Source organism: Gorilla gorilla, chromosome X (genome assembly GCF_029281585.2).
Source record: "Gorilla gorilla gorilla isolate KB3781 chromosome X, NHGRI_mGorGor1-v2.1_pri, whole genome shotgun sequence".
In the NCBI taxonomy this organism is placed as follows: domain Eukaryota; kingdom Metazoa; phylum Chordata; class Mammalia; order Primates; family Hominidae; genus Gorilla; species Gorilla gorilla.
The window spans coordinates 77120592-77142693 of record NC_073247.2 but is presented as its reverse complement, the minus strand read 5'-3'; the positions used below and the strand labels follow the sequence as shown (position 1 = coordinate 77142693).

The following is a 22102-nucleotide window of genomic DNA, read 5'->3' as shown; positions in this document are numbered from 1 at the left end:
TTGGCTCCAACACACAGATCTGTGTGGACTCTTGGCAGAGCAGCTGCTCAGGCACACACAGAGACCCATGAGCTTTACATAATCTGGCCCCAAGATTTCCAACAAATGTGTGTGCAACACAGGCAAGGTGGGAGCTTTGTACATACCCCTAGGAAGGGGGCTGAATCCAGGGAGCCAAGCAGCATAATTCTGCAGGCCCCCTTTCCATGGCACCTCACAAGATAAGAACCCCTGGCTTGGAATTTCAGCCAGCCAATGGCAACTGGGTGGAGTCTGCCTGAGATTAGAGGGAGCTCCTGGTGGGAGAGGTGGCCACCATCTCTGTGGCCTAGTTGACTCAGCCATTCAAGACTGCTGGCTTTGGAGAGTCCAAGTAGTCTGAATGAGAAAGGGATCCCTCTAATCAAGCAGAGCTGCTTTACGAGATTATGGCTAGACTGCTTCTTTAAGCAGGACCTGATCCATTCCTCTTCACTGAATGGGACCTCCCTGCCAGGGCTTCAGCCACTCCAGCCATTTATCTATGGACAGAGCTCTGAACTTTCCCTGGGACAGAGACCCCAAAGAGATGGGTGGTCTCATGGCGAACAGTCTCTTCAGTTTGGTCGACTCAGACACTCCAGCCTGGCAGCTTTGGAGAATCCAAATGGTCCAGGTGCGAAAGCCCCCCACCCCCTTCATTGCAGCACAGCTGCTTTGCCAGATTTTGGCCAGACTGCTTCTTTAAGTGGGACCCCAATCTATTCCTCCTTACCGGTTGGAACCTCCCAGACAGGGCTTCAGCCATCACAGCCAGTTTTCTACAGACAGAGCTCTGATCTCTCTCTGGAATGGAGTGCATGGGGGATGGGGCAGGCTGCCACCTCGGCTGTTCCAGCTTCTCTGTCAATCTAGCCTGTGGGCCCTGGAGAGCCCATATCAATTGGGGGCTGAAGAGATCACCAACACAGCATGCCTGCTCTACCCAAAAGCAGCCAGATTGCTTCTTTAAGTGGTCCCTCATCCTGTTCCTCCTGAATGTATAAGATCTTTCAACGGAGGTTTTCAACCACTCCTATAGGCGTGTTCAGGCTGGCAATAGGGCAGTAACCTCCTGGGATGGAACTTCCAGGGGAAGGAGCAGGCTGCCATCTTTGCTATTTCACAACCTTCACTGGTGATACCACCAGGTAGGAAAAAAACCGAGGCAACTAGGGTCTGGAGTGGAACTCCAGCAAACTGCAGCAGCACTACGGAAGAGTGGCCTGACTGCCAAAACAAAAACAAACAGAAAATAACAACAACAACAGCATTAACAAAAAGACTGCCCAAAACCCCATTCAAAGGTCAGCAACCTTAAAAATTAAAGGTAGATAAGCCCACAAGGATAAAAAAGAATTAATGCAAAAATGCCAAAAACTTAAAAAGTCAGAGTGCCCCTTCTCCTCCAAATGACCTCTCCAGGAAGAGCTCAGAACTGGGCTGAGGCTGAGATGGCTGAAATAACAGAAGTAGGCTTCAGAAGGTGGGTAATAACAAACATCACTGAGCTAAAGGAACATGTTGTAACCCAATGCTGGAAGCTAAGAGTCATGATAAACAATACAGGAGCTGACAGCTAAAATAGCCAGGTTAGAGAGGAATATAACAGACCTGTTAGTGCTAAGAAACAAACTACAAGAACTTCACAATGCAATCATAAATGTTGATAGCAGAATAGACCAAATGGAGGAAAGAATCTCAGAGTTTGAAGACTATCTTTCTGAAATAAAACAGGCAGACAAGAATAGAGAAAAAGGAATTAAAACATGAACAAAACCTCCAAGAAATATGGGATTATGTAGAGACTGAACTTAAGACTGATAGAGGTACCAGAGACAGGGAGAATGTAACCAAGTTGGAAAACATACTTCAAAATATCATCCAGGAAAACTTCCCCTATCTAGCAATACAGGTAAACACTCAAATTTAGGAAATGCAGAGAACCTCAGTAAGATACTCCACAAAAAGATCAATCTCAATACACATAATTGTCAGATTTTCCAAGGTTGAAATGAAAGGAAAACTGTTAAAAGTAGCCAGACATAAAGGCCAGGCCACCTACAAAGGGAAGCCCATCAGACTAACAGCGGATCTCTCAGTGGAAACCTACAAGCCAGGAGAGATTGTAGGCCAGTATTCAACATTCTTAAAGAAAAAGGTTTTCAACCTAGCATTTCATATCCAGCCAGACTAAGCTTCATCAACAAAGAAGACATAAGATCCTTCAAGACAAAGAATGCTGAGGGAAATCATTACCAGCAGATGTGCCTTACAAGAGCTCATGAAGGAAGCACTCAATGTGGGGGGAAAAAAAAACATTACCAGCCACTACAAAAACACACTGAAGTACAAAAACCAGTGACACTATGAAGAAACCACATAAACAAGTCTGCAAAATAACCAGCTAGAATCATGACGACAGAATCAAATCCCCATATAACAATACTAACCTCAAATAGAAATGGACTAAATGCCCCAATTAAAAGACACAGAATGACAAGCTACATAAAGGGCCAAGACCCATCAGTATGCTGTCTTCAAGAGACCAATCTCATATGCAAAGACACACATAGGCTCAAAATAGAGGGATGGGGCTGGGTGTGGTGGCTCTTATCTGTAATCTCAGCACTTTGGGGGGCCAAGGTGGGTGGATAAGATGAGCTCAGGAGTTTGAGGCCAGCCTGGTCAACATGGTAAAACCCCATCTCCACTAAAAATACAAAAATTAGCCAGGCATGGTGGCATGCACCTGTAGTCCCAGCTACTTGGGAGGCTGAGGTGGAAGAATCTCTTGAACCTGGGAGGCCGAGGTTTAAGTAAAACAAGATTATGCCACTACTCTCCAGCCTGGGTGAGAGAGCAAGACACCCTCTCAAAAAAATAAAAATAAAATAAAGGGATGGAGAGAAATCTACTCTGCAAATGGAAAACAGAAAAAAAAAACAGGATTTGCAATCCTAGTTTCTGACAAAGAAGACTTTAAACCAACAAAGATCAAAAAAGACAAAGAAGGGCATTACATAATGGTAAAGAGTTCAGTTCAACAAGAAGAGCTATCCATCCTAAATATATATGCACCCAATATGGAGCATACATTCATAAAACAAGTTCTTAGAGACCTTCAAAGAGACTTAGACTCCCACACAATAATAGTGGAAGACTTTAACACCCCACTGACAATATTAGACAGATCATCGAGACAGAAAATTAACAAAGATATTTAGGACCTGAACTTAGCTCTGGATCAAGTAGACCTGATAGATATCTACAGAACTCTCCACCCAAAAGCAACAGAATATATATTATTCTCATTGCCACATGGTATTTCCTCTTGATCACATAATTGGAAGTAAAACAATCCTTAGCAAATGCAAAATAACTGAAATCATAACAGTCTCTCAGACCACAGTGCAATCAAATTAAAAATCAAGATTAAGAAATTCACCTAAAACCACACAACTACATGAAAATTGATCAACCTTCTACTGAATGACTCTTGGGTAAAAAGTGAAACTAAGACAGAAATTAAGAAGTTCTTTGAAATTAATGAGAACAAAGATACAACATACCAGAATCTCTGGGATGCAGCTAAGTCAGTGTTAAGAGGGAAATTTATAGCACTAAATGCCCACATCAAAAATCTAGAAAGATCTCATTAACAACCTAACATCTCAATTAAAAGAACTAGAGAACCAAGAGAAAACGAACCCCAAAGCTAGCAGGAGACAAGAAATAACCAAGATCAAAGCTGAATTGAAGGAGATAGTGACACCAAAAACCCTTCAAAAAATCAGCAAATCCAGGAGCTGTGTTTTTTTTTTTTTGAAATAATTAACAATATATATAGACTGCTAACAAGAATAATAAAGAAGAAAAGAGAAGAATCAAATAAACAGAAATGATAAGGGGGATATCACCACTGACACCACAGAAATGCAAACAACCATCAGAGAATACTATAAACACCTCTAGGTAATAAACTGGAAAATCTAGAAGGAATGGATAAATTCTTGGACACTACAGCCTCTCAAGACTGAACCAGGAAGAAACTGAATTCCAGAACAGACCAATAATGAGTTCTGAAATTGAGGCAATAATAAATATCCTATCAAGAAAAAAAAAACCAGGATAAGACATATTCACAGCTGAATTCTACCAGAGGTACAAAGAAGAGCTGGTACCATTTGTACTGAAACTATTTCAAAAAATTAAAAAGGATGGACTCCTACCTAACTTATTCTATGAGGTGAACATCATCCTGATACCAAACTTGGCAGAGATACAACAAAAAAAGGAAACTTAAGGCCATATGCTTGATGAACATCAGTGCAAAAATCCTCAGTAAAGCACTGGCAAAGCAAATCCAGTAGCATATCAAAAAGCTTATCCACCATGATCAAGTTGGCTTCATCCCCAGGATGCCAGGTTTTTTCAACATACACAAATCAATAAATGTGATTCATTGCATAAACACAACTAAAGTAAAAAACTACATGATTAACTCAATAGATGCAGAAAAGCCTTTTGATAAAATTCAACATCCCTTCATGTTAAAAACTCTCAATAAACTAGGTATTGAAGGAACATACATCAAAATAATAAGAGCTATATATGACAAACCCACAGCCAATATCATACTGAATGGGCAAAAGCTGGAAGCATTCTCCTTGAAAACTTGCACAAGACAAGGATGTCCTCTTTCACTATTCCTATTCGATATAGTATTGGAAGTTCTGGCCAGGGCAAGAGAAAAAAAAATAAAGAGTAATCAAAAAGGAATAGAGGGTATCAAATTGTCTTTGTTTGCAGATGACATAACCCTATATCTAGAAAACCCCATAGTCACAGCCCAAAAGCTTCTTAAGCTGAGAAGAAACTTCAGCAAAGTCTCAGGATGCAAAATAAATGTGCAAAAATCACTAGCATTCATATACATCAACAACAGGCAAGCAGAGAGCCAAATCATGAATGAATTCCCATTCACAAATGCCACAAAATGAATAAAATACCTAGGAATAGAGCTAACAAAGGAAGTGAAGGATCTCTTCAAGGAGAGCTAGAAACCACTGCTCAAAGAAATCAGAGATGACAGAAACAAATGGAAAAAACATTCTATGCTCATGAATAGAAAGAATCAATATCATGAAAATGGCAATACTGCCCAAAGCATTTTATAGAGTCAATGCTATTCCCATTAAACTACCATTGACATTCTTCACTGAATTAGAAACAACTATGTTAAAATTCATATGGAACCAAAATAGAGCCCAAAAAAACAAGACAATCATAAGAAAAAAGAACAAAGCTGGAGGCATCACACTACCCAACTTCAAACTATACTACAAGGCTACAGTAACCAAAACAGCATGGTACTGGTACAACAATGACACATAGATCAATGAAACAGAATAGAGAACCCAGAAATAAGACCACACACGTACAACCATCTGATCTTTGACAAACCTGACAAAAAAAGCAATGGGCAAAGGATTCCCTATACAAAAAATTGTTCTGGGAGAACTGGCTAGCCATATGCAGAAAATTGAAACAGGACCCTCTCCTTACACCATATACAAAAATCAACTCAAGATGGAATAAATACTTAAATGTAAAATCCAAAAATATAAAAACCCTAGAAGAAAATCTGGGCAATACCATTCAGGATATAGACACAGGAAAATATTTCATGACAAAGACACCAAAAGCAATTGCAACAAAAGCAAAAATTGACAAATGGGATCTAATTAAACTAAATAGCTCCTGCAGAGCAAAAGAAGCTATCATCAAAGTGAGCAGACAACCTACAGAGTGGGAGAAAAATTTTGCAACCTATTCACCTCACAAAAGTCTAACATCTAGCACATACAAGGAACTTAAAAAATTTACAAGAATGGAACAAACAACCCGATTAAAAAATAGGCAAAGCACATGAGCAGACACTTTTCAAAAGAAGGTGTATGTACGGCTAACAAACATTTTAAAAATACCTCAATATCACAGATCATTAGAGAAATGCAAATCAAAACCACAATGAGATACCATCTCACATTAGTCAGAATGGCTGTTATTAAAACAGTTTATCCACCATGATCAAGTCGGCTTCATCCCTGGGATGCAGGGTTGGTTCAACAGATGCAAATCAATAAACACAATCCACATAAACAGAACCAATGACAAAAACCACATGATTACCTCAATAGATGCAGAAAAGGCCTACAATAAAATTCAACACCCCTTCATACTAAAAATACTCAAAAAACTAGGTATCAATGGAACACATCTCAAAATAATAAGAGCTATTCATGACAAAACTCGAAAGGCAATTGCAACAAAAGCCAGAATCGACAAATGGGATCTAATTAAACTAAAGAGTTTCTGCACAACAAAAGAAACTATCATCAGAGTGAACAGACAACCTACAGAATGAGAGAAAATTTTTGCAATCTATCCATCTGGCAAAGGGCTAATATCCAGAATCTACAAGGAACTTAAACAAATTTACAAGAAAAAACAACCCCATCAAAAAGTGGGCAAAGGATATGAACACATACTTCTCAAAAGAAGACATTTATGTGGCCAACAAACATGAAAAAAAGCTCATTATCACTGGTCATTAGAGAAATGCAAATCAAAACCATAATATGATATCATCTCACACCAGTTAGAATGGTGATCATTAAAAAGTCTGGAAACAACAGATGCTGGAGAGGATGTGGAGAAATAGAAATGCTTTTACACTGTTGGATGTGTAAATTAGCTCAACCATTGTGGAAGACAGTGTGGTGATTCCTCAATGATCTAGAACTAGAAATACCATTTGACCCAGCAATCCCATTACTGGGTATATACCCAAAGGATTAGAAATCATTCCACTATAAAGACACATGCACATGTATGTTTATTGCAGCACTATTCACAATAGCAAAGACTTGGAACCAACCCAAATGCCCATCAGTGATAGACTGGATAAAGAAAATGTGGCATGGCCAGGCACGGTGGCTCATGCCTGTAATCCCAGCACTTTGGGAGGCCGAGGCATGTGGATCACGAGGTCAGGAGATCAAGACCATCCTGGTTAACAAGGTGAAACCCCATCTCTACTAAAAATACAAAAATTAGCCGGGTGTGGTGGCGGGTGCCTGTAGTCCCAGCTACTCAGGAGGCTGAGGCAGGAGAATGGCGTGAACCTGGGAGGTGGAGCTTGCAGTGAGCTGAGATTGCACCACTGCAGTCCAGCCTAGGCAACACAGTGAGACTCCATCTCAAAAACAAAAACAAAACAAAAAAAAAACCGAAGAAAGAAAATGTGGCACTTATACATCATGGAATACTATGCAGCCACAAAAAAGGATTAGTTCATGTTTTTTCAGTGACATGGATGAAGCTGGAAAGCATCATTCTCAGAAAACTAACACAGGAACAGAAAACCAAACATCCCATGTTCTCATTCATAAATGGCAGTTGATCAATTAGAACACATGGACACAGGGAGGGGAACATCACACACCAGGGCCTGTCAGGAGTGAGGGGCAAAGGGAGGGATACCATTAGGAGAAATACCTCATGTAGATGATGGGTTGATGGATGCAGCAAACCACCATGGCACGTGTATACCTATGTAACAAACCTGCACGTTCTGCACATGTATCCCAGAACTTAAAGTATAATAAAAAATAAAAATAAAACATCAAAAAATGTTTAATCAAATATCTCAACATCCTGTGACCCAGTCAAGTTGATTCAAAATTTACCATCACAGGTCCACACCTTTGTCAGTTTGGGACCCATATACATTTTAAACTATACTTAATCTCCAAATATAGACCAACAAATGGTCAGAATTTCACTTAACAACTAATCGATATTGTGTCTCCTGATGGAAATATTCCCCTCTTGGGAATTAAGACCTTTCTGTCAGCAGAGCATAAGGTCTCAGGTACAGGAGGCAAAAATTTTGCTAGCTGTTCACTAGGGGGTATCATGAGTGGTGCCACACTCATTTCCACCCTTTGATACTTGGATCCGTGAATCCTGGCTATGAGAGAAAGAGCACCGTATATTGAATGCTGATTCTGAGCATATATAGTCCTATGGAGAACCTTGCCCCAGCCCTGAAAAGTATTCCCACCTAGCTGACAATGTAACTGCAACTCCAAAAGGCCATTCCACCATGCTATCAAACTAGCTGCTTCAGAATGGTGTGGAACATGGTAAAACCTGTGAGTTTTATGAACATCAGCTCATTGCTGCACTTCTTTTTTTTTTTTTGAGACAGAGTCTCGCTCTGTCGCCCAAGCTGGAGTGCAGTGGCACGATCTCGGCTCACTGCAAGCTCCGCCTGCGTGGTTCACACCATTCTCCTGCCTCACCCTCCCGAGTGCTGGGCCCGCCACCACGCCCAGCTAATTTTTTGTATTTTTAGTAGAGACGGGGTTTCACCATGGTCTCGATCTCCTGACCTCGTGATCCGCCTGCCTTAGCCTCCCAAAGTGCTGGGATTACAGGCGTGAGCCACCGCACCTGGCCCATTGCTGCACTTCTTTTGCTGTGAAGTGAGTTCCTTGATCAGAAGCAATGCTGTGTGAAATACCATGATTGTGGAGACAAGGCATTCCATAAGTCCATGGATGGTAGTTTTGGCAGTAGCATTGAGTGTAGGGAAGGCAAATCTGTTTGTGATTATTCCAGTAAGAACAAAATTCTGCTCCTTCTCTGGTAAAAGTAGTCCAATGTAATCAACCTGCTATCAGGTAGCTTGGCTGATCGTGCCGATAAATAATGCTGTATTGAGGACTCGGGGTTGGTCTGTATGGCTGGCAGATTGAGTAGAGGTGGCTGTACATAGGTTGGCCTTGGTGAATGGAAGTCCATGTTGCTGAGCCCATGCATAACCTCTACTCCTACCATCATGACCATTTTGTTCATAATCTCATAAGGTGGTGACAGAAGTGGCTAAGAGGCTGATTGGTATCCATAGAACAGATAATTTGACTTTTAGTAAGATTTATTTCCCTCAATCTGACACACAAATGTCTTACCAATAAGTCTAGTGTTGTTGCTACTTCCTCTTCACTAGGTCCATTCAGCATAGTGTCATCAATGTAATGAACCAATCTGATATCTTATGGAGGGAAAAACAATCAATATCCCTGTGAATTAAATTATTGCATAGGGCTGGCAAGTTGATATACCCGTAAGATAGGACAGTCAAGGTGTATTGCTGGCTTTTTCAGCTGAAAGCAAACTGCTTCTGGTAGACTTCATTGACAAGAATGGAGAAAAAGTCATTTTGCCTGATCAATAGCTGAATATTAGGTACTAGAGAATGTGTTAATTTGCTCAAGCAATGAAACCACATTTGGTACAGTAAATGCAATTGAAATTACCACCTGGTTAAGCTTATGATAATCCTTTGTCATTCTTCCAAATTTTTGTTTGGCTTTTTTTTAATGGTTTCTATTTATTTATTGAACTTCTAATTTTGTTCATGTATTGTTTTCCTGATTTCATCTAATTGTCTATTTGTGTGCTTTTGGAGCTCACTGATCTTCTTCAATTGACAGGCAGTCTGTAGGTCTCTGTTTCTTTAGGGTTGATTGCTGGTGTTTTATTTTGTCCCTTTTGGTGTTGTCATGTGTCCCTTACTGTTCGTAATCCTTATAACCATGTGTTGGTACTTGTGCATTTGAAGAAGTAGATGACTATTCCAGTCTTTAAAGACTGGCTTTAGCAGAGAAATCCCTTCACCAATCTGCCCACCCAGATTCTGGGTGGACTATCTGGTAGGTTCTACAAGCAGCCTGCTGCTAGAGTCCTCAGGTGGGCTGGCCTATTGTATGGATCAACAGGTGGGTGAGCCTGGATCCTGGGCCCATGGCAGCTGGCGTTGCTTTTGGTCCCACTGGGGTTGATCTGCTGACAGGGTCCTTGGGTGTAGGCCTGAAGCCTGTGTCTGTGAGGGGTGGTATGAAGCCTGGGTTCATAGGGGCCAATGTGGTGCCAGGGCAGGCTTTGAGTCTGCCAGGGCAGACTCAAATGTGGTGCCAGGGCAGGCTTAACGCTGGGATAGGCCTTGTGCCTGGGTCCATGCAAATGAGCTTGAAGACTGAGTCTATGAAAGCTGGCCTGGCACTGGAGTAGGCCTGATGCCTGAGTCCATAGGGGCTGGCCTGGAGCCTTGGTCCACATGGGCAGTCCTGGACCCTGGGTATTTAGGGGCTGGCCTGGTACCATAGTATGCAGGGGTATAAGTCTGAAATTTGTATCTGGTAGAATGAGCCTGGATCCTGGGTCCACTGAAGCCTGAGACTACTGGGACTGGCCTGAAGCTTGAGGCTGGGCTGGAGTCTTGATCTACATTGGGCAGTCTGGAACCTAGGCCCATGAGTGCGGGCCTGGTGCTTGGATCTATGGAGGCTATCCTGGAAGCTAGATCCATGGGTGCTAATCTTGATCCTAGGGCCATAAAAACTGGCCTGGGGTCAGGGTCTATGGGAGTGGGCCAGGGTTCTAGGGCCATGGGGGCTGCCATGGTGCTGTGTTTCACTGTGGTGGGCCTGGGGCTGGAGTTGGGACAAAGCCTCTTGTTCACTTCATTCTCAGTGCTGTGCTCCCTGGACTTTGGGGAGCAGTCATATGTGTAATGTGAAACTGTCCTTCCTACCCTATTCAATTTGTCTTTTGTTATTTCTATGCACTCCCAGGTGCTGTAATCCCTTACCTAGACTTACCATGTTTCTTCAAAAGAACAATCACTGAAGTGTCCTATTATACCATTTGCTGACCACAGTGTGAATCCACTGTCACTCTCCAAGATTCAGGCCAGTTGAATTGGGATGTAGTGCGAATCACCACCCCTGCATCTTTTAATTCCGTGATGGTGGCACTAATCTCTACAATCTCTCCAGAAATGCAATATTGCTTTTGGTTTATGATTTTCCTAGATAGAGGCAGTTCTAATGGCTTCCATTTAGGCCTCATTCCACAGGCCAGGGAACTGATGTGGGGATTCTAGCAGCTGCTGAGTATGTCTATTCCAATTACACAATCTGGAACTGAAGAAATAATCACAGGATGGTTTTGGGGACCCACGGGCCCACCATGAGATGAACCTGAGCTAGAACTTCATTAATCACCTGACTTCCATAAGCCCCTACTCTGTCTGAGGGGCGACAGTTACATTTTGGGTCTCCTGGAATTAGAGTAAGTTCAGATCTAATGTCCAGTAATCCTTGGAAGGTCTGATAATTTTTTCTCCGTTGCACAGTTACCCTGGTAAAAGGCCATAGGTCCCTTTGGGGAAGGATGGAGAAAGATTAACAGTACAGGTTTTCAGCAGTATACCAGGTTTCTTCACCAAGGAGCCCTCATCTTCCCTTCATTCTGGGGGTTCTGGGTCTGTATACTGGTTCAAGTCTTGAAATGGACTTAGGGGCCATGTCGCTTAGTTTTCACTATTCAGGTGAAACTTTTGTTCACTTGACCTAGAACTATCCTGCTTATACAGATCGAGTAAGATTTTAGGAGTCTTCTTATCTATTTCACTTCTATTAATACCATGATCAATGCCATAGGTCTGTATGAGTCAGGCTATTCTGATTGTTGCTTTGACTTGGTTGTCCATTAAGGTAACCACACCCACTTTGCCTTTGGAAGTCGACTGTTATCACTTGGTTCCTGCCATCCCAGGTCCAATTACTCCTATTGCATTTAGGTTTTACCATTCAGTTACTGCAGTTCCCATTCTTAAGGTCTGGCCTACAGAGAAGAGTAGTGACAGAGCTCAAGAATACTCATTTAAAGTGCATAGGAGTACAATATATTTTTGTATTTAAAATTATCCGTTACAGGATGTCTAACTTTCGGAATGATAGGCCAGTGTATCTCAAATTCCTCCATTAGAGCATTGGAATTGTACACAATGAGCTAGGGTATTCCATTATTTAAATAAAATAGTAATCTTATCTCAATTAATTAATTAATTGTAAAACAATTAAGGTAGCATTCCCTCAACTTGAAATTCCCCTTCTGTATATATTTTTAATCTTTTGACACTTGCTATAGCTTCTTTGTATTAAAATATAAAATAAAATAGTAATGCATCTTCATAATTATATACTTAGCCCTTTATGTTTTGTTAAGCTAGTTCATAAAATTCTAAAAGACTTCAGGTCTCTGCCATCTGAACACAATTTGAAACTCACTGGGATAGGTGAAAGACATGAAGTAGATGGATAACAGCATGAGAATACAATAAGAAAAAGCATTAGATTGTACAATGAGAAGACCCACTTGGAGTGGATAGTATGTATCTTCTGGATTAGTAGAAAATAATGTTGGTTGGGTAATAATAAGGTACAGTACTATCTACCAAGGTCTGTCTCAGAGTCCCATTCTCTCCTGAAAGAATGAAATGCTCAGGATGCTCATTCAGAGGGAAGAAAGGGCTTTGCCCACGCAAAAAGGCTGGGATTACTGATCAAATCCTTTAGGGGAGGAGATAAATGCTGACAGGAGTGCTTAGACTAGAGAAAGGCCAGAAATCAATTCGCTCCAGAGAGAATAATTTAATCTGCCATAGAATGTGGACCCTTTTGGTACAGAAGCTTTCCTACCCATTCCCTACTGAAGGTACACTTAAAATCCAGAAGGACAAAATAGAAGGCCTCTGAGAAGCCTAAGATGATTGAGTCTAGGAAATAAAGCTCATACACCTTTACTCATAGGAGAGCTCCTTCATTCTGCTTATAAAGCCAACTAACTCATGGTATATAATTAAATTTTAATTCAATTTTTATATGTAAAAGTATAAATAAACATGTTTGATTTAGGAGACAATGACATATTTTATAAAATCAAGAAAGGCTGATACTGTTTTCACTCAAAGGAAAAATTCTGGATAAAAGACATTAAAAAACAAAATAAAATAAAAACACTTATAAAATACCTACCATATAAAGTTCTAGGAAATTACTACTCAGAGTGTGGTTTACCACCCTGTACATAGGTATTATCTAGGAGCCCATTAAAATGCTGAACCCCAGACCTATTCGAACAGAATATGTATTTTAGACAAATCCCCAGGTAGGTTTGAGAAGTAATGGTCTAGGCTTGGGAAATATTTCTCCAAGTGTGCCTTTTGAATACTTTCATCAGAATAATCTGGGGAATGGGTTAAAAAATCAAGGCTCTTAAGTTCTACCCAAGATATACTAAATCATATCTCTTGGAATGAGACCTAAGAGTTTACAGTATAAACAAGTATAGTCAGGCAATAAATATCAAACTTGATCATAATCAGAATCTATTGAAGGTCTTGTTAGCAAATTGTGGAGCTCTGCCCCAGAGTTCTTTGATTCAGTAAGTCTGGAGTGGGCCTAAGATTTTGCATTTCTCTTTTTTTTTTTTGACGGAGTCTCGCTCTGTTGCCCAGGCTGGAGTGCAGTGGTGGGATCTCGGCTCACTGCAAGCTCCGCCTGCTGGTTCACACCATTCTCCTGCCTCAGCCTCCCGAGTAGCTGGAACTACAGGCACCCACCACCACACTCGGCTAATTTTTTTATTTTTGTATTTTTAGTAGAGACGGGGTTTCACCGTGTTAGCCAGGATGGTCTCGATCTCCTGACCTCATCATCCGCCCACCTCAGCCTCCCAAAGTGCTGGGATTACAGGCGTGAGCCACCGCACCCGGCCCAATTTTGCATTTCTAATAAGTGTCTTGGTGATGTTGATGCTACTGTTCTGGGGATCACAATAGGAGAAACACTGAATTAGACATAATTTTCATAAGTTTGGTTATCTGGGTTTCCATGTCTATAGTAACAGAAAGAATTAGAAGGGGAGTAGCCAGAGGCAGGTATACCAGTAACAGCAAGAAGCAACTTCTGACAGGCTGAGAATGAGGGGGAAAACCAGAAACTATAAAAAAGAGACATAAGAAATAAATATTTTTCTGAGGCTATTGAGTGTAAATGCAAATAATCTTCTGTGTCTCAATCCTGCCCCTCTCCCATGACTGCCAGTCTTCCAGTCCTTGGGGGCTAAGATCATATCTTATATAATAGAAATGTGTGGTCATGGGTGTTAATTAATATTGAACCCCAATCATCATGAAGAAGTTTAATTCTGTTCAGACTACTGTTTAAGAAGGTATAGAATTGTACAATATATTTTAGAAATATTTTCATCAAGGATAAATTTTTAAACACTAATTTTTAAATTGTCTGAAAAATTTATTTTTGGAAAACATGCCCCCATTTCAAATGATGCAGGATAAATGAGGATTACTTGAAACTGAATCTCAAGCGATCTAAAGACAGTAATAATGATAACTGAAAATTTAAAAGCAAGTTAATTTTTTCATGTAATATCCACAGTAATACTTTGAAATACATATTATCACAATTTCATAGAGGATAAGTATTTAAACTAAGGTTCAGAGAAGTTAATTAAATTTGTAAAACAAAAATAAAATTCTAAGCCCCTCAACCAACTGAATGGACCCCTCCTCTCAGCCAAGGGCATTCTATTGTTAACCTGAAAAACTAGTTCAGGCCATGATGGGAAGTCAGGGTCAGACATGCCTCATTATACCCTACTCCCTTTGGAGTTAAGGCACAGCTGACCAGCATTAACATTAAAACAGAGATTTTAAGACTGATGAAACAGACTGTTTGTAGCAATAAGACACAAAATTCCAACCTAACTTTACTAGAGTATCACATAATAGATAGCAGGCCCTGAAATAAATAGAAGTGTTTTACCCCAAAATATATTTCTTTGTCATATTTTGAAATGGCACTGCAAAGCTGTCTCTTGTGGAGAAAATCTGCATTCTGTAGAGAATCTCCATTCCTTTCCATGTCTTTTCCCCCATCCAGGAGAGAATTAACAAAGTTGGGTAATTTTTAGCTTTGCTAAGCGCTCTGAAGCCTGCTCCCTGGAGCCTTCATCGGCATGATAAAACCTTTGTCTTCACAATCCCTTATCTTCACCTAGACATTCCTTTTTATTGATTCTAGGTCTTTGGATAATAACTATTTTAACCAATTGCCAATCAGAAAAATATTTGAATCCACCCATGACCAGAAATCTCCCACTTCAAGTTATCCCACCTTTCTGGAGCAAACCAATGTATATCTACACGTATTAATTGATGTCTTATGTCTTCCCAAAATGTATAAAACAAGCTGTAGCCCAACCACATGTTGGGCACATGTTCTTAGGTTTTCCTGAGGCTGTGTCACAGTCCATTGTTCACTCATATTTGGCTCAGAATAAATCTCTTCAAACATTTTACGAGTTTGACTCTTTGTCAACAAATCGTTATGTATGCCATAAGTATATACACCTACTATGTTGCTGAAGATCACACAGCTAGCTAACTAGTGGCAGGTCCCAGATTTGAACTTAGATCTATCTGATTCCATCTCTCTATGTCATTCTGCTTTCTTTACAGTGAAAAAAGAAGCGAAGGTAGAGAATCTGGATACATAGACAACTCTGCTGGGTCTCTGAAGGCCATACTCCTTGTAGAGCTTCTTGTAAGACAGGCATCCAAAGTTTATTAACATGAGCAGTTTCTCTCACTTACAGAGGAATGACCAACCAAGAAACCACAGGGACTCCCCTAATGCTCCTGTGTGCCATAACTTACAATATATCTTCTTCCCCCTTCACCTTGACAGAATCGATAGAAATAGATAGTTCTATACATTTTATAACAAACAGAAAAATTAGACAAAAAATCAAGAAGGCAATAGAGAACTTGAACACCACCATAAACCAACTAGAAACCTAGTAGAAAAACATAGAACACTTCCAGCAAAGAAAAGCCCAGAACCAGATGGCTTTTCTGGGAAAATGTAACAAACATTTAAAGAAGAATTAATATCAATACTTCTCAAACCCTTCCCCCCCCAAAAAAAAAAATAGAAGAGGAGGGAACACTTCCCAATGTATTCTATGAGGCCAGCATTATCCTGATTCCAAATCCTGCTGACAACATCATAAGAAATTTTTTTTATACTTTAAGTTTTAGGGTACATGTGCACATTGTGCGGGTTAGTTACATATGTATACATGTGCCATGCTGGTGTTGAGTACATATTTTCAAGTTTTTTTTGGAACAGGGCACAGGGTTTCACTCGCCCTGTTCCCCAGGCTGGAATACAGTGGCACAATCACAGCTCACTGCAACCTTGACCTCTGGGGCTCAATTGATTCTCCCACTTCAGCCTCCCAAGTAGCTGGGACTGCGGGAATGCACCACCAGATCCAGCTAATTTTTGTATTTTTTGTAGAGACAGGGTTTCACCATGCTACCCAGGCTGGTCTTGAACTCCTGAGCTCAAGCCATCCACTCACCTCAGCCTCCCAAAGTGCTGGAATTACAGGCGTAAGCCACTGCACCTGGTCTTATTTTACCTTCTACTCTCTATGTCCATGAGTTTAATTGTTTTAATTTTTATATCACACAAAAGTGAGAACATGTGATATTTCTCAGTCTGTGCCTGGCTTATTTTACTTAACATACATGTTATTGTAAATGACAGGATCTCATTTTTATGGCTTAGTAGTACTCCATTGTGTGTATGCACCACATTTTCTTTATCTGTTCATCTGTTGATGGATACTTAGGTTGCTTCCAAATCTTAGCTATTGTAAACAGTGCTGCGATAAACATGAGAGTGCAGATATCTCTTTGTTATACTGATTTCCTTTCTTTTAGTTACATATTCTGCAGCGGGATTGCTGGGTCATATAATAGCTCTATTTTTAGTATTTGTAGTAGCCTCCAACTATAAAATATAGTGGTTGTGCTACTGTACATTTCCACCAACAGTGTACAAAGATTCCCTTTTCTCTACATCCTCGTCAGCACTTGTTATTGCCTGTGTTTGGATATAAGCTATTTGCACTGGGGTGAGATGATATCTTATTGTACTTTGATTTGCATTTTTCTAATGATTAATTATGTTGAGCACCTTTTCATATGCCTGTTTCTGGGTTGTGTGTACTTTGAGAAATTATTCAAATCTTTTGCTAATTTTTTTTGTCAATTTATTATGTTTTCCTATAGAGTTCTTTGAGCTCCTTATATATTCTGGTTATTAATCCCTTGTCTGATGTGTGGTGTGCAAATATCCTTCTCCCATTCTGTGGGTTGTCTCTTCACTTTGTTGATTGTTTTCTTTGCTGTGCAGAAGCTTTTTAGCTTGATGTAATCTCATTTGTCTATTTTTGCTTTGGTTGCCTGTGCTTAAGGGATATTGCTCAAAAAATTCTTGCCTAGACCAATGTCCTGGAGAATTTCCCCAATGTTTTCTCATAGTAGTTTCATAGTTTGAGGTCTTATGTTTAAGTCTTTAATCAATGTGGATTTGACATTTGTACATGGTGAGACGCAGGGGTCTAGTTTCATCTTTCTGCACATGGATATCTAGTTTTTCCTGCACCATTTATTAAAGAGACTGTCTTTTCCCCAAAGTATGTTGGCACCTTTGTTGAAAATGAGTTCAATTTAAGTGTGTGAATTTGTTTCTGGGTTCTCTATTATGTCCCATTGTTTTTTTTTTTTTCTGATTTAATACCAGTACCATGCTGATTTGATTACTATAGCTCTGTAATATAATTTGAATTTGGATGTGATTTCTCCAATTTTGCTCTTATTGCATAGGATAACTTTGGCTATTCTGGGTCTTATGTATGCCTATATAAATTTTAGCATTTTTTTCTATTTCTGTGAATAATGCTGTTGGCATTTTGATAGGGATTACATTGAATCTGTAGATTGCTTTGTGTAGTATGAATATTTTACCAATATTGATTCTTTTAATAGATGAACATGGAATGTCTTTTCATTTTTTGGTGTCCTTTTCAATTTCTTTCATCAGTGTTTTATAATTTTTGAGAAATCTTTTGCTTCTTTGATTAATTCCTAGGTATTGAATTTTATTTGTGGCTATTGTAAATGGGATTACTTTTTAAATTTCTTTTTAGGATTGCTCACTGTTGGGATGTAGAAATGCAATTGATTTTTTTTGTATGTTAATTTTGTAACCTCCTACCTTACTGAATTTGTTTATCAGTTCTAATTGTGTGTGTGTGTGTGTGTGTGTGTGTGTGTGTGTGTGTGTGTGGAGTCTTTAGGTTTTTCCAAATATATGATCATATTGTCTGCAAACAAAAATAATACTACTTCTTTCATTCCAAGTTGGTTGCCATTTATTTCTTTTTCTTGTTTGATTGCTCTAGCTAGGACTTCCGCTACTATGTTGAATAACAGTGGTGAAAGTGGGCATTCTAGTAATGTTCCAGATCTTAGACAAAAGGCTTTCAGGTTTTCCCCATTCAGTATGATACTTGCTGTGGAGCTGTCATATATGGCTTTTATTTTATTTTTTTTTCAGTTTTAAAAATGGCTTTTATTTATATAAGTCATTGCACATTCCTAATACAGTGATTTCCTGAAAATTACAGTATTTTGTAAACATAAGATTTACAGTTTAACCATACACAATGCCTATTTTTAAAATTTCTTGACAGAATAAATTACTTTTCTTCAAAAAATTAGTCAAGTGCAATTTTGCCCAATATTTAATGCATACTAGAATTAAAGCCTATGAAACTAAGTAGTAACAGATGCAATTATCAAACCTTTCATTTGAACACATTCACTTTCAAATTTAACTTCTTATTTCGCCCCATTTAACAACATTACTTTCTTTGAAAATTACCCAATTAAGCAGTTAACAGTTTTCCATAATATGGTACAGGCCACTGGCATTAACTAGGCAGTTGCCAAGATGTCAAGATGCCTGCAATCTAACGAGATCGAGAAATCTACAGATGCCCACAGCAAACCCTGCAAACTTCCAGGGTGACCTGTGTTTCAGTGGAAAGCTTTGAGACAGTTCCTCTTATCTCATTGTTTGCTTTCTGTATAGGTTGGGGCTCTCTTTAGCGATGCACACAAGTTTGCAGCACTGTAAGAGTATGAGGACAAAGTCCTAATCTGGCTTGCCGGGCCTCTCATCTCTGTGGTGCTCTGCATCTTGATGCTTCTTGTCATCTTTTATTGCCAAGTGAGATTGCCCACTCAGAGCACTAGACAGTGCAAGAAGGCCGGCACTGCCCCCGAGGGGCGGGATTCCAGGAGGCTGAAGTCCCGAAGGGTGAGGCGTAAGGGGAACTGGGGGTCCGTGGCCATAAGAAAGATGCTGAGCTTGCAACTGCTGCTGCCCGATGATGGCATTCAACTCTGCCATGGTCACCTGTTTGGCACGTTCGACAGCCTGGGCCACCTGTTGTTGATGTTCCTGAGACAGAAATGGGATGACTTGTGCACAAATCGTATTCAATCTCTTGGCGATTTCAGTCTGTTTGTGCATTTCAATGTTTAATCCATATGGCATTTCGTAATACATCACATAGTGCCTCTGCATTTCTGTCTTTTCACTTGCCAGTTTCTCACATTCCAATTTAAGGCTGTGATACTGCGCCTGCAGGAACTGGAATTCCTCTTTAATCCGGTCCAGGGACTCCGGGATACTGAACTTGAAGGGCTGGCCTGCAGCCTGGTGCGGCGTCGGGTGCCGGCTCTGCGGGAACATCGCGCTGGCGGCGGCCGGGGCTCTGTTCCCCGGCAACTCAATTCTCCGGTCAATTTCCAACTTTAAAACCGCGGAGGAAAATTAAGCCGGAAAGCCAGGCAGAAGCCGGGAGCGAGCTGGCCACGCACGCAGGCGCGCTAGGCCGGGCGCACCGGCCACTCGGCGCCCGCAGCTGCTCCGGCTCCCGCTCCCGTCGGTGCGGGCTCCGGCCCTCAGGGCCACATTAGTGGGCGCCCCAGGACCAGCTGCTTCAATAACCTGCGCGGAGACGTCGGGCCTTCGGGGACTGTGCGCGGGGGCAGTGCTCCAACCCCCCGGCCTCAGCCGCCCGGGCGGGGAGGCGGGGGCGCGGTGACTCCGACCGCACTCCCCTCGGGGATCCGCGTGCGCGGCGCCAGTCCTGGGCAAACAAATCCAGACGGGCTGCTTCTCTTTGCTCTTCTCCTGGTCCGCCTCCTCTTCGGGTTTTCCCCGAGGCGGCGGCGGGCGAGGCGCAGGTGGCGCGGCGGCCCCCGCTAACCCCACACAAACCCGACGCTTTCGGGGCGACTCCCGCAAGACTCGGCTGCGCCCTCGGCCCGGGTGCTCGCAGGGTCCCGGGACGCAAAAGGGAGAGAGGTTGAGGACGCGGCGGAGGCTCCTGGCCGGGGAGCGAGGGATGACTAGGCGGGGAAAGTGCGGAGGGCGCGCCGGGAGGCGGCTCGGCACGCCCCCTGCGACCAGCACTCGGTGTTCTCCGCGGTTGCACAAAGCCTCCGGGCCCGATGGGGCTACTCCACCGAGAGCAGTCCCGCAAATGGCCGCTGCTCCTCGAGCCCGGGGAGCATCAGGGCGCCGCGCCTCGCGCGCACTCGCCCTGCACGGCCGGCCCGGCCGCTCCGGGCCCTTCTTCCGAGCCCCTTCTTCCTCGGTCTTCTTTTTTTCTTCCTGGGTCTTCTTTCTTTCCTTCCTTCACCTTCGTGTGCTTCTCCGCAAAGGGCGCTCCAGCCCACTGCAAAGTTCTCTCACCACCCGAGGGACGACATCCACGAGATGGTGGGAAAAACAGCAGGAGTGCGCTCCGCCAATCGGCCACCCTCCCCGGCGGGCAAACTCTGCCGGCGAGTCCGGAGTAGTCACAGCGGTGCGGCCAGCGGGGATTTTGGTCGCCGCGGGACGACGGAGGTCCGGGCTGGTGGCGCGGGTCCCGCCCGGCCGTGGGAGGGTGGGGTGGCGCAGTCGGCTGCCTCCGGGACGCAGAGTACAGAGTACCCGCCGCTGCTTCTGCTGCTGCTGCTCCTGCAGCCACCGGTCCTACCGCCGCCGCCGCCGCCCGCGCCTCTGGCGCGGGTTACACTAACACGCGGTTTCACACTCAGGAGCTAACCAGCGCCGGCCCCGCCCGGCCCCGCTCGGGCGGGGGGCGCTAGCGCGGAGCCCTATATAGCTTTTATTATGTTGAGGTATGTTCTTTCTATCCCCTGTTTTATGAGAGCTTTTTTTTTTTTTTTTAATCATGAAGGGATGTTGAATTTTATCAAAAGCTTTTTGGCATCAGTTGAAATAATCATATGGTTTTTATGCTTCATTCTGTTGCTATGATGTATCGCATTGATTGATTTGCATATGTTGGACCATCCTTGCATCCCAGGGATGAATCCCACTTGGTCATGATGAATTTTTTTTTTTAATGTAACATTGAATTCGGTTTTGCTAGTATTTTGTTGAGGATTTTTGCATCAATATTCATCAGAGATATTGAACTGTAGTTTTCTTTTTTTGATGTGTCTTTGTCTGGTTTTGGTTTCAGGGTAATGCTGACTTCATATAATGAATTTAGAAGTATTTTCTGTTCTTCTATTTTTCGCAATAGTTTTAGTAGGATGGGTACCAGTTCTCTTTAAATGTTTGTGGAAATCAGCAGTGAAGCCACTGGGTCCCTAGATTTTCTTTACTAAGAGACTTCTTAATATGGCTTTGATCTTATTACTTGTTATTGGTCTGTTCAGGTTTTGGATTTCTTTCTGGTTCAATCTTGATAGGTTGTATGTACCTAGAAATTTGTCCATTTCTTCTAGATTTTCCAACTCATTGGCATATATTTGCTCATCATAGCCACAAATGATCTTTGAATTTCTGCAGTATGAGTTGTAATGTCTCCTTTTTCATTTCTAATGCTTTTATTTGAATCTTCTCTCCTTTTATTAGTAAGTTTGGCTAAAGTTTTGTCAATTTTGTTTTACTTTTCAAAAAACCAACTTTTTGTTTCATTGATCTTTTGTATTATTTTCCTCATTTTAAATTCATTTATTTCTGTTTTAATCTTTATTTTATTATTATTACTATTTCTGAGATGGGGTCTCCTTCTGTCACCCAGGCGGGAGTGCAGTGCTGCTATCTTGGCTCACTGCAGCCTCCGCCTCCTGGGTTTGAGTGATTCTCTTGCCTCAGCCTGCAGAGTAGCTGGGATTACAGGCACCTGTCACCAC

At 41.7% G+C, this 22102-nt stretch overlaps 2 protein-coding genes across 3 annotated transcripts in view; both read right to left on the bottom strand.

The window, feature by feature from the left end:
- ZC3H12B (zinc finger CCCH-type containing 12B) overlaps nt 1–22102 on the bottom strand; it is a 477685-nt gene that overhangs the window by 75170 nt on the left and 380413 nt on the right. The gene's annotated exons all lie outside the window — the stretch shown is intronic.
- Nucleotides 18410–20933, bottom strand: LOC129530157 (transducin-like enhancer protein 1). The gene has a single exon (XM_055376976.2). It carries the CDS (start codon nt 19632–19634, stop codon nt 19032–19034), a length of 603 nt encoding a protein of 200 aa, XP_055232951.1. The 5' UTR covers nt 19635–20933; the 3' UTR covers nt 18410–19031.

Coding starts and splice junctions, on each gene's coding strand:
- LOC129530157 (XM_055376976.2), bottom strand. CDS start 19,634: ATGTTCCCGCAGAGCCGGCACCCGACGCCGCACCAGGCTGCAGGCCAG.